Below are 13,780 nucleotides of genomic sequence, written 5' to 3' on the forward strand. Positions count from 1 at the left end.
TGGCCTGTGAGGGCAAACAGATGAAACAGGTGGATCCTGTGTTCCTGTGAAGGGGCCTGAGGGGACAGAGAAGAGCCTCATCCAGGTGTTACAGCAAAGTAGACCCTGCACGGACTTCCCATCCCAGATGGGCTGTTACGACTCCGGAAATCAGGACGACTGTGCAGCCCTGGGCCTGAATGTCCACGTGTAGTTCTGTTCTTCTTTTTTTTTTTTTTCTTAAGATTCCTGTTTATCCATGAGAGACAGAGAGAGGCAGACACACAGGCAGAGGGAGAGGCAGGCTCCCTATGGGGAGCCCACGTGGGACTCGATCTCAGGACCCCGGGGTCACGCTCTGGGCCGAGGGCAGACGCGCCACCGCTGAGCCCCCCAGGGATCCCCAGTTCTGTTCCTTCCAAATGAAAGCAAAGCAAGCGGGCCGTCTTACCAACCGGACCAGAGAAACGTGCCGCGTCGTTTCTTTACGTGGAAAGTTTGTTCCTTCGGTGGGAAGGGATGTCAGCAGCGTGTGGGGGTTGGGAGGAGCAGGGTGCCAGGCTTTGGGTTTTCTCACAGGTGGGGGGGGGGGCGTTACAGGGTTGGTGCCCGTGTCATGGGGCCAGAAGCCTCTGAGGCTTGTCTTCTTCCTTTATGGGCTTGATGCCTTTGCAGCCTCTTTATTTACGGGGAATTGATTAATTCCTGGCAGAGCTTTGAGGGATTATCCCGCGTGTTCACGGGACGCGCCCGTGGATCCTGCCGATGTCAGCGGAGGACTTCCCCGGAGAGGGGGGGCGGGGGCGGCCGGACTCCATGGCCGTCAGGGCTGGAGCGGATGAGAGGTGTCCAGGGCCTTTCATGCACCCTTAGGTATGTTCAGTCCCTTTTGTCCAGTTGTGCACTGACCTTCCCCTCCTGGGAGGATGAAGCTCCCGCGTGACCCTTTGTTTTTTTTTTGTTTTTTTTTAATTTTTTTTATGATAGTCACAGAGAGAGAGAGAGAGAGAGAGAGAGAGGCAGAGACACAGGCAGAGGGAGAAGCAGGCTCCATGCACCGGGAGCCTGACGTGGGATTCGATCCCGGGTCTCCAGGATCGCGCCCTGGGCCAAAGGCAGGCGCCAAACCGCTGCGCCACCCAGGGATCCCTCGCGTGACCCTTTGTGAGGAACGAGTGCGGCGAGTGCATCGAGGTGCGGGGGCTCAGTGGGAGGCGTCCCTGGCCCGGGCCTGGGCATCAGGACACGGACCTGCCGAGGTTCACGGGGAGGCCGCGGTGGGAGCCCCGCGGCAGGGGGTGGCCTCCGGTGGGGAGGTCCAGGTCGACGGGGGTGCAGACCGGCTTCCGCACCTGACAGGTTCCCCCGCGCGTCGGCGGGGTTTGGGGGAGCCCGGCCGGGGGGCGAGGGATCGGGACTGGCCGGGGCAGGGCGCCGGCGCCTGGGGGCCGAGCTGGTGACAGTCTTCTGGCAGATGTGCCTGCTCCCCGCAGCCGTCGTGGCAGCTGGAGGCGTCGGGCTCGAGGGGCCTTGGTCGCCAGTCGGGGAGCGCCAGGGCTGCCTGTGGGGCCCTCCCAGTCCCTCCTGGTGCTTGGAAGTAAAAGAAGGAGCCGAGCCCGTGACCCGGTGTGGCAGGTTCCACTGGGCCGGAAAGACCCCGGGTCCCTGGGGGGCGCGGGCCCTTCTGCCTGGGCTCTGGGTCCTCCTCGGCGTCCGCAGGGGCTACTGGAGTTGCTCAGGGGCGATTTCCAGCGAGTGTCGTAGAGTCTTCCAGAAGTTCGGGGTCTGTGTCCCTCCGGGGTCAGGGTCACCCCACGCGCGGCGGGCCGTCAGCGGCGTGCCACTGGCGCAGACCCGGGAAGCCGTGGGGCCGCGGGGCTGGGGGCCTCGGGGGCTTCGGGGGCCTTTAGGCCGGGTCTCGACGGAGCCTGGGGCTTAATCGGCTGAGGTGAGGAGGGAGCAGGCCGGGGCCAGAGGAAGGGGTCGGCAGAGCGTGTGGGAAGGTGGGGGGCCCAGCCGGGCACGTGGAGGCGACGCTTCAGAAGCCGTTTGTGCCCACTCAGTGCTTGGCCGCAGCTAAGTTCCAAACAGGCTTTTGTGAGGCCCACGGAGACGCCTGGACGTGTTTGCAAGTCTGGAGGTACCGATTAGGAGGTGTGTCGCGTTCGGGGTTTCAGAGTCATGACTTCCTGACGAGTTATCCATAAAACAAGTTGGGGCAGATCGAGATCGGACGTTCCCCATAAAGGCCTTTGTGACTCTGAAGTACTTTTATTTATTTGTTTGTTTGTTTATTTATTTATTTATAATGAATTTATTTTTTATTGGTGTTCAATTTGCCAACATACAGAATAACACCCAGTGCTCATCCTGTCAAGTGTCCCCCTCAGTGCCCGTCACCCAGTCACCCCCACCCCCCACCCACCTCCCCTTCCACCACCCCTAGATCATTTCCCAGAGTCAGGAGTCTTCATGTTCTGTCTCCCTTTCTCATATTTCCTACCCATTTCTTCTCCCTTCCCTTCTATTCCCTTTCACTATTATTTATATTCCCCAAATGAATGAGACCATATAATGTTTGTCTTTCTCCGATTGACTCATTTCACTCGGCATCATACCCTCCTCCAGTTCCATCCACATTGAAGCAAATGGTGGGTATTTTATTTTATTTTATCTTATTTTATTTTATTTTAATTATATATATATATATATATATATCTCCCCTGGATGCTCAACCTTAACTGAGCCACCTGGACGCCCCTCTATGACTATTTTTTTTAATGGCTCTAACTGAGGTATGGATCACATACCATGATGTTTTATCTGCTTAAAGTATAAAGTTCCGTGGTATTGATCGTATTTACAGAATTGTTCAGCCATCCTCACATTCTCATTTCTAAATATTAATTCCGTAAAGAGAATCTGCATGTAGTGGTAGTCACGTGACATTCTAGTGCATCCCAGCCCTGGCTTCTAGACAATTGATTAGTCTTCCTCTCTTATTGATTTGCTTGTTTTGTACGTTCTGTATAAATGACATCTTACCATGTGTGGTCTTTGTGAAGCCTGTGAATGTTTTCAGGGTTCATTGGTTTTGTGTCCTGGATCAGTACTTCATTCTGCTCATTGCTGAATAATATTCCATTGTATGAATATGCCTAAGAAATGAGTTGTTGGGGATCCCTGGGTGGCTCAGCGGTTTGGTGCCCGCATCTGGCCCAGGGTGTGATCCTGGAGTCCCAGGATCGAGTCCCACGTTGGGCTCCTTGCATGGAGCCTGCTTCTCCTTCTGCCTGTGTCCCTGCCTCTCTCTCTCTCTCTCTCCCTCTCTGTCTCTCATGAATAAATGAATAAAATCTTAAAAAAAAAAGGAGTTGTTACCCTTCAAAGTGAAACTGTTATTACCTTTGCCAGCAAAAATGGGTTCATTCTGGAATAGGTGAGAATTGCAACTCCGAAAAGCAGGCTACAGTGAAACCACAGACAAGCCAGAGAGAACTGAGGAGAGGAGGCTCTTTTATAGAGGAAACTGGGGATTGGGGAGGGGCTGTTGCAAACAAGAAGTCCATTGGCACAAACTGGGCTTGGAAGTGTTATTGCGTCTCATTGGCTGAGTTGTGATGGTCTCTCACTGCCTGGGCTGTTGCCATGTGGGAAAATAACCTTCCTCCTGTTGCCGTAGTAGAGTGGTATCCACTTGCAACTGCAAGGTCCTTCTCTTGCTGTTGGGTCTGCAGTTGACTGAGTGGTAGGGTGCGGGAGCCCCACCTGCTGGCCTCCTGACTCCATTCTTCTTCTTCTTCTTCTTCTTCTTCTTCTTCTTCTTCTTCTTCTTCTTCTTCTTCTTCTTCCTTCTTCTTCCTTCTTCTTCCTTCTTCTTCCTTCTTCTTCTTCTTTTCTTCTTTTCTCTTCTTCTTCTCTTTTTTTTTTTTTTGGTTTTATTTTAGAGAGAGCACAGCTGGGGTAGGAGCAGAGGGAGAGAGAGAGAATCTCCCTGCTGAGCATTGAGCCCAATGCAGGGCTCAGTCTCACAACCCTGAGATCATGACCTGAGTCAAAATCAAGAGTCAGAAGCCCAGGCTTCTGACTGAGCCACCCGGGCGCCCCTCCTGACTCCATTCCCAACAAGGTTTTCCTATATTAGTTTTTACACATCTCCCTCTGATAAGGATCTTTTCTCAGGCTCCTGGGTGACTCAGATGGTTCAGGTCATAATCTCAGGGTCCTGGGATCAGTCATGTTGGGCTTCTGGCTCAGTGGGGAGTCTGCTTCTCCCTCTTCCTCCCCTCCCCCACCTGCTTATGCTCTCTCTGTCTCAAACGAATAAATAAAATCTTTTTTTAAAAGTTTTATTTATTTATTCATGAGAGACACACAGAGAGAGACCCAGGCAAGGGAGAAGCAGGCTCCATGTGGGGAGCCCAATGTGGGACTTGATCCCAGGACTCCAGGATCACACCCTGGGCTGAAGGCTGAAGGCAGGCACTAAACCGCTGAGCCACCCAGGCGTCTCTGAATAAATAAAATCTTTAAAAAATTCCTCAAATGTATCACTGATTGATTACAAGTCGGTTTTCTTTTCTTTTTCTTTCTTTTTTTTTACAAGTTGGTTTTCCATGTTCAGTGGTTTTGTTCCTTGGTGCCAGGAAAGACCTTTCCTGGTTGTGATGTCCCATGGCACAGGGAGAGTGCATAGCAGTTGGAAACCAGTTAAGGCCATAACTGAGTAACAAGAAAGATTAGAAGGGAGGAGTCTCAGGCATTTCTCATCTTTGGTCCCTATTTATCAAGTTGGTAAGCGTTGGAGATTATCTCCTTGATGGATATATCATTTTTAAAACATTTTGACAAGCAACAATTATAAAAGCAAAAGTAACATGAAAATTGCAAATTGTCTGACGGCTCTAAACCAGGACCCTAGGTCTAAAAGTAGCCAATTGAATATTGGCAGTTTTCAGACGTGGGGAAATTTTTTTATTCTGTTGATAAAAACCTGGAGTCATGTATTCCTCCTGGAATGTGCATAAATTAGAAACTGAGTCAGTAGCATATGGGTGTTAGGAAGAACAGGGTGCCAAGGGTTAACAATGGTAATAGTGCTCAGAGGTTCTAGACAAACCTCCATCGTTGGCCATTGGGTTTTCTCCCAGGTAAAAACAGACCATTACAGGGAGTAGTGCAGGGGATGGTGAGCCTCTGAGGCTTGTAATTTTCTATTATGGGCTTGATGCCATTAAGGGCTTCTTTATTTATAGGGTATTGATTGATTCTGGGGAGACACGTTGAGAGATCTATTTTATTTTATTTTATTTTTATTTTTATTTTTTAATATTGTATTTATTTATTCATAAGAGACAGAGAGAGAGAGAGAGAGAGAGAGGCAGAGACACAGGCAGAGGGAGAAGCAGGCTCCATGCAAGGAGCCCAACACAGGACTTGATCCCAGGACTCCAGGATCACGCCCTGGGCTGAAGGCAGGTGCCAAACCACTGAGCCACCCAGGGACCCCTGAGAGATCTATTTTAATCGTGATGGGAGGCACACTGTGAATTTCGCCAACATCAGTTGAAGATTTTGCCCAGAAAGAGGATGGTAGGTGATCTAATGAAGACAAATGATCAATGTCCCTAGACTCCACTATAGTGTGTCAGAGATGGAGCAGATGAAAGATGTGGAAGGGTCATTTATTTCCTTTGGTTGTCTATTTTGACCACTGTTGTCCCCCTTTTTTGGGATTAGAATTATTTAGAATTAGAATTATTTCCCCTTTTTAGGGCAAAGACACCTTTTTAAAAAGTGTCCGCCCAATTAAATGACTACAGGCATAGGAACTAAGTAGAAAATGGTGTCGCTCTCAAAGGATCTAGACAAAAGGGAGTGAGTTCAGAGACAGGAACCTGTTTGGTTCGTTAGAGATCCCTGCTCTTTGTATTGTAGACCTCCTAGGTTGGGGCTGTATGCCTGTCAGCAAGGACACAGAGTGAGTCATTCCCAGGGTGGGGAGTGGTTTCTTCAAGCTGATTACAGGGGAAGACTGGGAAGGATCCCTGTGGTTCCCTGGAGTACCATCATTGGGAATGAGGAGGATGTTGGAAAGGCTGGCTGCAGGGATGCAGCTGTGGGAGCGCTTAGGTTGGTAGCAATCTTTTTTTTCTAATGTCCTGATCCTCTGCAAAAATTCGAGAAACTAGTCAGGCTTTGTTTTTGTTTAGGAACCTCCATTTGCTAGAATTGAAAATTAAGAATTTTAGTGGTCTTGAGGCTCCTGGTTGGCTCAGTCAGTAGAGTGTGCAATTCTTAGTATATGTGCTGCCGAAGCGAGCACAGAGTGTGCAATTCTTGATATCAGGTTCGTGAGTTCAAGCCCCATGTGGGGTTTGGAGTCTACTTTTTAAAATAAAATTAGTTGGGGATCCCTGGGTGGCTCAGTGGTTTAGCGCCTGCTTTTGGTGCTAAAAATATTAAAAATAATATTTTTATTATTTAAAAATAAAATTAATTTAAAAAATTAGCAGTCTTTTAGGTGACTCATTTAGGGTATGTATGAGTGCTTTGGCAAATAAAATCTGCAGTGGACATATTTTCACATTCTGTCCTGGTCCTTTTAACTAAAAGAAAAAGATACTGGTTCTGCTCTTTAATAAACATAGACTTAAATGTTACCTAGGTGGATTCCATGTCTACAGGAAGACCAGAATTTTCTTTATTTTTAAAGATTTTATTTATTCATGAGAGACACACAGAGAGAGGCAGAGACACAGGCAGAGGGAGAAGCAGGCTTCCCGTGGGGAGCTCAGTGAGGGACTTGATCCCAGAAACCTGGGATCATGACCTGAGCCAAAGGCAGACACTTAAGCACTGAGCCCAACCAGAATTTTCTTTAAAGACAATTTGGAGTTGATTGTAATTGTCATGTAAAGACTGATCATCATAATCTAAAAAAATAAATCTACTAGTTATTTTACTAGCAAAAATGGGTTTATTTGGTAATAGTGGAGATTTGTAATTCTGTATGTAAAACCACAGGCAAGTCTGGAGAACAAAGGGAGGACCTCTTATAAAGGAGGAGAGAGGATATTGGGATGGGCTGTTCCTAACAAGACATCCACTGGAGCAAACTTGGGGTTCCATATATAGTGTTTTCTCATAGGGTGGGCTGTGACTGTCTCCCATTGGCTAGCCTGTGACTGTCATTGGTTGAGCTGTGACTATCTTATTGGCTGGGATGTTGCCAGGGAAGGAGGAAACCTTCCTTTATCCTGCTGGGGCAGTATGCGTCCAAGGTTGTCTCTTACTAATGAGTGCGGTACAGGATGAGTGGTACTGGTGGGAGCTCCAGGTCTGGCCCCCTGATTCCATTTTAGTCGTGTCTCTTTTATTTATTTTCTTTTTTTTTTCTTTTATTTATTTTCAAAGATCTGGTGGGCTTTGGGCGGTTGTCACTTGTTGGCTGTTATCAATCACGTTGCTTAGAGTATGTGTGAATTAGTTGTTTGTGCTCATCTTCACTGTCTTGGGTAGATTGATACCAGGGGTGGAATTATATTGTGTGGTAACAGTACGTTCATCATTTCGAGGACACTCCAGGCTCTTCCAAAGTGGCTGCACCATTTTACATCCCCAGCAGCAGAAATGCACGAGAGTTCCCCCTTTCCTCATGTCCTCACCAGCACTTACTTGTCCAGCTTTATAGCCATTGTAGTGGGTTTGGAGGGGTATCTGCTTGTGGTTTGATGTGCATTTCCCTGATGACTAATATCTAGCGTCTTTTCCTGAAACTATTGGCCACTTCATATCTTCTTTGCAAAAGTGCTCATATTCTTTGCCCATTATTTCATCACATTATTTTTCTTCATATCATGTGTTTAATTTTTCTTCATTGTCATATGAATTTTTAAGGCATATTTAAAATACAGGACTTATCAGATGTGTGGTAAGCAAACCCCACTTAAAACCATGATTGAAGTAGAATTTGCCTTCCTATTAGGTGATATGGTTGGGATTTTTTTTTTCCATTAAGTATTGAGAACACAGTTTTTGTTTAAACAATGTCTGATTTTTTTTGAAAAAAAAATTACTCTGTATTTCACGAGTGTGGGTTCATACCTTGTTGCTCTGAAGTTATGAATTAGCCTTATTTTCTTTCTCTGTTAAGGTCACAGTGACTCTGTTACCATCAATCCCCCAGGGGCTCTTCTTTCTGGTGTCTTTCTCCTTGAATTCTGGGCACTAAGGTGTATACTTGAGAGGCCCTGCTGATTTCCAAGTTTGTTCAAGAACCAGAACTCCTGTTACACACCAGGAGTGTCAGGCCCCCTGGCCCTCCCTGGGTCCATGCCCAGAGTCCACCTAATCCAGGGAAAGGGTCGTGTCTGCCTGTGTTGGAATAGAAGGACTGCACCAGGCTCCTTGACCTTGTTGCCTTCCAGGGTGAGAGCAGCACTGGAATCCGTGTCCACGGCATCCTCACATTGGTTCTAGTTCTTGGAGCTGACAAGGCAGTAATCATCTTTGAGCAAGTCGAAGATGTATCTTCTGATTCTGTGTTGTCTGAATGATGATTTCATTTTTCGTTCTTACTATACTGGTCTGCTCAGATCTGCTCTTAGTAAAAATAATATTTGGGTGTGTGTACGCCTGTATCGGCTGCTGTCATCACCCTCTGCTTCGGGTTCCCAGCCTGTCCCATCACTGAGTGCACCACAGTGGATCCCCTTGCGTGTTGTCGCTTCCCACACACGTGTGACTTGGGTCCTAGGAATGGAGTACAGTTCCCTGGCTGTCACCTCCCCCCCCAATCATCCCACACACATGGGTGAGGATGGAGCATTACTGCAATTGAATCTGTGGTATGTTTCAGGACTCGGTCGTCTTTGAGGATGTGGCCGTGTACTTCACCCCAGAAGAGTGGGCTTTGCTGGATCGTGGTCAGAGGAGGCTCTACAGAGATGTGATGCTGGAGACCTGCAGGAACCTGGCTGCAGTGGGTAAGGATGGCTCCATCCCTTCACTGGTCTTTTAGGATAAAATGTTTCTTATAAGTGTCCACTATTATTGGGGCCAAGGAATGGGAATACATTGGGGAAGAGACAGACATGGTCCAAGCCTTCATGGAACCTACCTTGAGTCACATACCTTTTCTGTGAAAACAGTTTCATGTAATACATTTTTTTAAAGATTTTATCTATTTATTCATGAGAGAGAGAGAGAGAGAGGCAGAGACACAGACAGAGGGAGAAGCAGGTGCCATGCAGGGAGCCTGATGTGGGACTCGATCCAGGACTCCAGGATCATGCCCTGGGCCGAAGGCAGGAGCCAAACCGCTGAGCCACCCAGGGATCCCTCATGTAATAAATTGACTATTGCTCTGGATCAAAGTCAGACTGTCTAATTTTATCAGTGTGAGAATGGTCTCTGGTGTTGCTCTGGGGCAGTGAGTACTTCTTCGTGGAGGATACACTGAGGTTAATACACATTTCTCATGGCAGTCATGCTGCAGTTAGCCTTGCACTTCATCATCTTCAGTGACCTTGAAGACCAAATTAATGGTCCATTTCCATATTGCTTGTTGCCCTTCAAATCCTCCCTCATGCTGAGCTGTTCTCCAGGGCAGGGCAGGAGCACACACACCATCTGACCTCCTGGCGGCAGCTGGGGCAGCGCAGGCAGGCTTCCCCGAGGTCCTCTGTGCCTTCAGGACAGTCCAGGAACCCTTGATTGGACCAGGTTCTGGAGAAGGGAATGGCATTTGGATATGAGCATTAGAAACATGACTCAGAAAAAAAAAAAAAAAGAAACATGACTCAGTCCTTGTTGGAGAAGAGTGATGTCTGTCATTCACCTGGCTTCCCTGTTGGAACTTTCTTCTATTCTTGCCCATGTGGCAAGCCTTTTTGTATTCCTTTTAGAGGTGGCATGTGGATGTATGGATCTTGCCCAGTTCCTTCCTACTTTGCTTTTCTGATAATACTTCTCTCCACATTAGTCTCTGTATGTTTTGAAGTATTTTTTAGCAGATGGGCTGCTTTTTCATATATTTCCCCTCTTATTGCCAAAGTCCCAAATCACTGGGGTCCTCAAAATTTTTCTTTGGTCACACGTTCATTCTTCCTGATAAACTTCATTTACATTTGGGATCAGTATGTGAATGGAAAGCCACATAGGGTCTATTTTCTTACCTTTAAACATCAGACCAGGGAACCCTGGGTGGTGTAGCGGTTTAGCGCCTGCCTTTGGCCCAGGGCGCGATCCTGGAGACCTGGGATCGAATCCCACGTCGGGCTCCCGGTGCATGGAGCCTGCTTCTCCCTCTGCCTGTGTCTCTGCCTTGCCTCTCTCTATCTCTGTGACTATAATAAATAAATAAAAAGTAAAAAAATTAAAAAAAATAAACATCAGACCATTCCCAAGAAATTCAATTATGGTACCAATTCTTACAGATTGTTGCACTCAAGTTAAACCTTGTGGATCAAGAACTCAGCTGAATATTTTGGAGAGTGAACTATCCAGTGAAGAGAAAATAGTAAGATTTACAAGAAATGATTCCTGGGCTCTTTTTGGAGAAAACCGAGTGTTTCATAATATTGGAGATCAGTTCCAATCCCAGGAGAGGTGTCTGAGGTGAGTGCCTCTCCCATAGGAGAGAAAGGGGGATCTTGGCAAATTGTTAGACTAACTTGAAATTAAAAAATGTAAACTTAGCGCTCAACATTTTTGTAGTCGGAATTACACAATACAAGATCTGTATAAATGTGATGTACATATTGATCATTAGAAATATAATTCATTTCATGACATTTATCAGCAAAACCCACATGTCAGCAATGCTGACAGTCACAGTTATTATTGGGCCCTTATTTTGAGCATTTAGCTTCTTCTACATTGTAGCAGTGTAGATGGTGCCACAAACATGCCCGTTCCTTGGAATTGGTCATTAGGTAGTCAAATAATCATTAATAAACATCAGTAGATCTTTAATTAAGAGATTGGTTATAATATTTTTGCCTAATAGTGTGCCTTCCTGTTTTGAACAGAAGTCATTTGCTGGAGCGTGTCTGTGAGAGCAATGAAGGTAATCAAGGTGGAGACACCGTAAACCAGATTACAGGTCTTACTGTGCACGAAGATTGTCCTGCTGGAGAGAAATCCTGTGAATTTGCTAAGTGTAGAGAAGTCTTCAGAGATGGTTCTTTCCTTGAGAACCCACAAATATTTCACCCTGGACACAAGCCTAATCCCTGTGAGGAATGTGGGCCAACCTGTAGCGGTGTCTTGAGCCTCAGCACTCAGGTGGATGCAGATCTTGTGAGGAAACCTTATGAACATCAGGACATTGGGAGAGCACCTAAGAGATACTCAAATAGTCTGGGTAGTCAAAAATCTTTAGAGTGCGGGAAATGTGGAAAAACTTTCACTTGCACGTCATCCTTTCAGGGTCATGTGCAAGGTCACTGTGAACAGAGAGTCCATGTGTGTGACGTGTGTGGGAAAACCTTTATGTATCAGTCCTATCTTACACGTCACATGAGAACCCACACTGGGGAGAGACCCTATGAATGTGTAGAGTGTGGGAAAGCCTACAGTTGCCTCTCATATTTTCGAGAACATGTGAAAACGCACAGTGGAGAGAAACTCTATGAATGTAAGCAGTGTGGGAAAACGTTCAAATATCCTGCGTCCCTGCAAGGACACATGATGACGCATACTGGAGAGAGACCTTATCTGTGTCAACAATGTGGGAAAGCCTTCAGTTGTCCCAAATACTTCAGAAGACATGTGAGAACACACAGTGGAGTGAAACCCTATGAATGTACGTTATGTGGGAAAGCCTACAGTTGTTCCTTATCCCTTCGGGAACATGTGGGAACACACAGTGAAGAGAGACCCTATAAATGTAAGCAGTGTGGGAAGGCTTTCAGACATCCTCGATATTTTCAAAGACATGTGAGAATGCACACTGGAGTGAAACCCTATGAGTGTAAGGAGTGTGGGAAAGCCTATAGTAGTTCCACATCACTTCAGGAACACGTGAGGACACACACAGGGGAGAGGCCCTTTGAGTGTCAGCAGTGTGGGAAAGCCTTCACTCGTCACTCCTCCCTTCAAGGACACGTGAGAGCACACAGTTTGGAGAAACGTTACGAATGTACACAGTGTGGGAAAGCCTTCCGTTGGTCCTCATCCTTACAAAAACATGTGAGAACGCACAGTGAGGAGAAACCCTATGAATGTCAGCAGTGTGGCAAAGCCTTCTGGTATCCAGCCAACCTGAGAGCACATGTGAAGACGCACACTGAGGACAGACCCTATGAATGTCCGCACTGTGGAAAAGCCTTCAGTTGTCACTCCTCCCTTCAAGTACATGTGAGAAAACACAGTGGGGTGAAACCATATGAATGTAAGGAGTGTGGGAAAGCCTTCTGGTATCCTGTAAACCTGCGAGCCCATGTGAGGACTCACACTGGGGAGAGACCCTATGAATGTCAGCAGTGTGGAAAAGCCTACAGGTGTCCTGCAAACCTGCGGGTACATGTGAGGACTCACACTGGGGAGCGACCCTATGAATGTCAGCAGTGTGGGAAGGCCTTCAGGTATCCTGCAAACCTGCGAGCGCATGTGAGGACTCACACTGGGGAGAGACCCTATGAATGTCAGCAGTGTGGAAAGGCCTTCCGGTATCCCACAAACCTGCGAGCACACGTGAGGACTCACACTGGGGAGAAACTCTGAATATGAGGACAGTGGGAAAGCCTTCATTCTTCCTTAAAATCTGTAAATCCAATCAGACACACTGGCAGGAAACCTTATGAATGTAAACAATGTTGGAAAACCTTCAGATATAGCACCTCAATTCTTTTGTATATAAAAACTCAGGGCTGGACAGCAATCTGTATTTGTTATAAATATGGTTGTGCCTTATAAGTGCCTCGCCCATAACAAGGATCTCTACTGTATTTATTTCCACTGCATGTTTCTGATGAAAACACTGAGATAAAATATTCCCTTACCTGCCTTTTGTATGAAATATATTTTGTTATCTCATACATGAAAAAAAAATCTATGATTCTGTAAAACTTGTCTCTTTTCTATTACAATGTCTTTTGGACCCAGGAGTGATAAGTGATTTGTATACATATCTTGCCTTCTGTTGTGGATACTGGAATTTCCGACTCCATATCTACCTTTCATTTCTATTTTTATTATTGAAAGATGTATCTTCACATTTGCTCATCACTGCTGTATACCACACCTGTGTTCCTTACAGAAATTAGTAAATGTGCAGGATGTTGTAAGAGACAGTCTACTCTAATTATGTTCATATTTCGATTTCTGCTGATCACCCTTCACCTTGGTTGTTCATCAGTCAGGATGAGTTAAGAAGAGAAACCATGTGGTGTGAAGATGAAAGCTAGCATCTGGTTGATTCTCCTGGATTTCATTGTGAGCATGGTGAGGCAGGAGACCCTATGTTGCAGAGTCGTCTTCTGTGTGGTTCTGAGATGAAGGCCTTGAGGAGAGAAACCTCGTGAAAGAGCCATGGTTTTCCATTCTTCTATGCCAGCAGGAGACAGAACTGCATGGGGACCCAAATGGGCCTGGGTCATGGCATGTTTTCCTGACTTCTGGTCTGTCATCTGGAACAGCCATCAACCTAACATATGTTCGATGTTTCTGTTAGGTAGCATATTCCAGAGACTTCTCCATGAGCTCTCCCAGGATGGACTGTCTTGGTTATCAGGCCCACACAGATCCTTATGTTGCCTTGTGCTCTTCATGTCCACGAGGCCACCTCTTCCGCCCG

The 13,780-nt window shown here is 46.7% G+C and overlaps 1 protein-coding gene across 10 annotated transcripts in view; it reads left to right on the forward strand.

Moving 5' to 3' along the window:
• The window catches only part of LOC129521906 (zinc finger protein 77-like), a 30,421-nt gene extending 17,148 nt beyond the window's left edge, over nucleotides 1-13,273 (forward strand). For 9 of the 10 annotated variants that reach the window (XM_055343816.1, XM_055343823.1, XM_055343820.1 and 6 more), the window contains 3 exons: nucleotides 8,840-8,966; nucleotides 10,419-10,599; nucleotides 11,013-13,273. In XM_055343816.1, the coding sequence (XP_055199791.1) occupies nucleotides 8,840-8,966; nucleotides 10,419-10,599; nucleotides 11,013-12,708 (2,004 nt within the window). In that variant the 3' untranslated portion in view covers nucleotides 12,709-13,273. Of the gene's footprint in view, nucleotides 1-985; nucleotides 1,174-8,839; nucleotides 8,967-10,418; nucleotides 10,600-11,012 lie in introns of those variants that run through there. The other variant, XM_055343824.1, reaches the window with a different exon arrangement.
• The last annotated feature ends 507 nt before the right edge of the window (nucleotides 13,274-13,780 follow it).

The sequence above is a fragment of the Nyctereutes procyonoides genome, unplaced genomic scaffold (genome assembly GCF_905146905.1).
Source record: "Nyctereutes procyonoides isolate TBG_1078 unplaced genomic scaffold, NYPRO_anot_genome, whole genome shotgun sequence".
In the NCBI taxonomy this organism is placed as follows: Eukaryota; Metazoa; Chordata; class Mammalia; order Carnivora; family Canidae; genus Nyctereutes; species Nyctereutes procyonoides.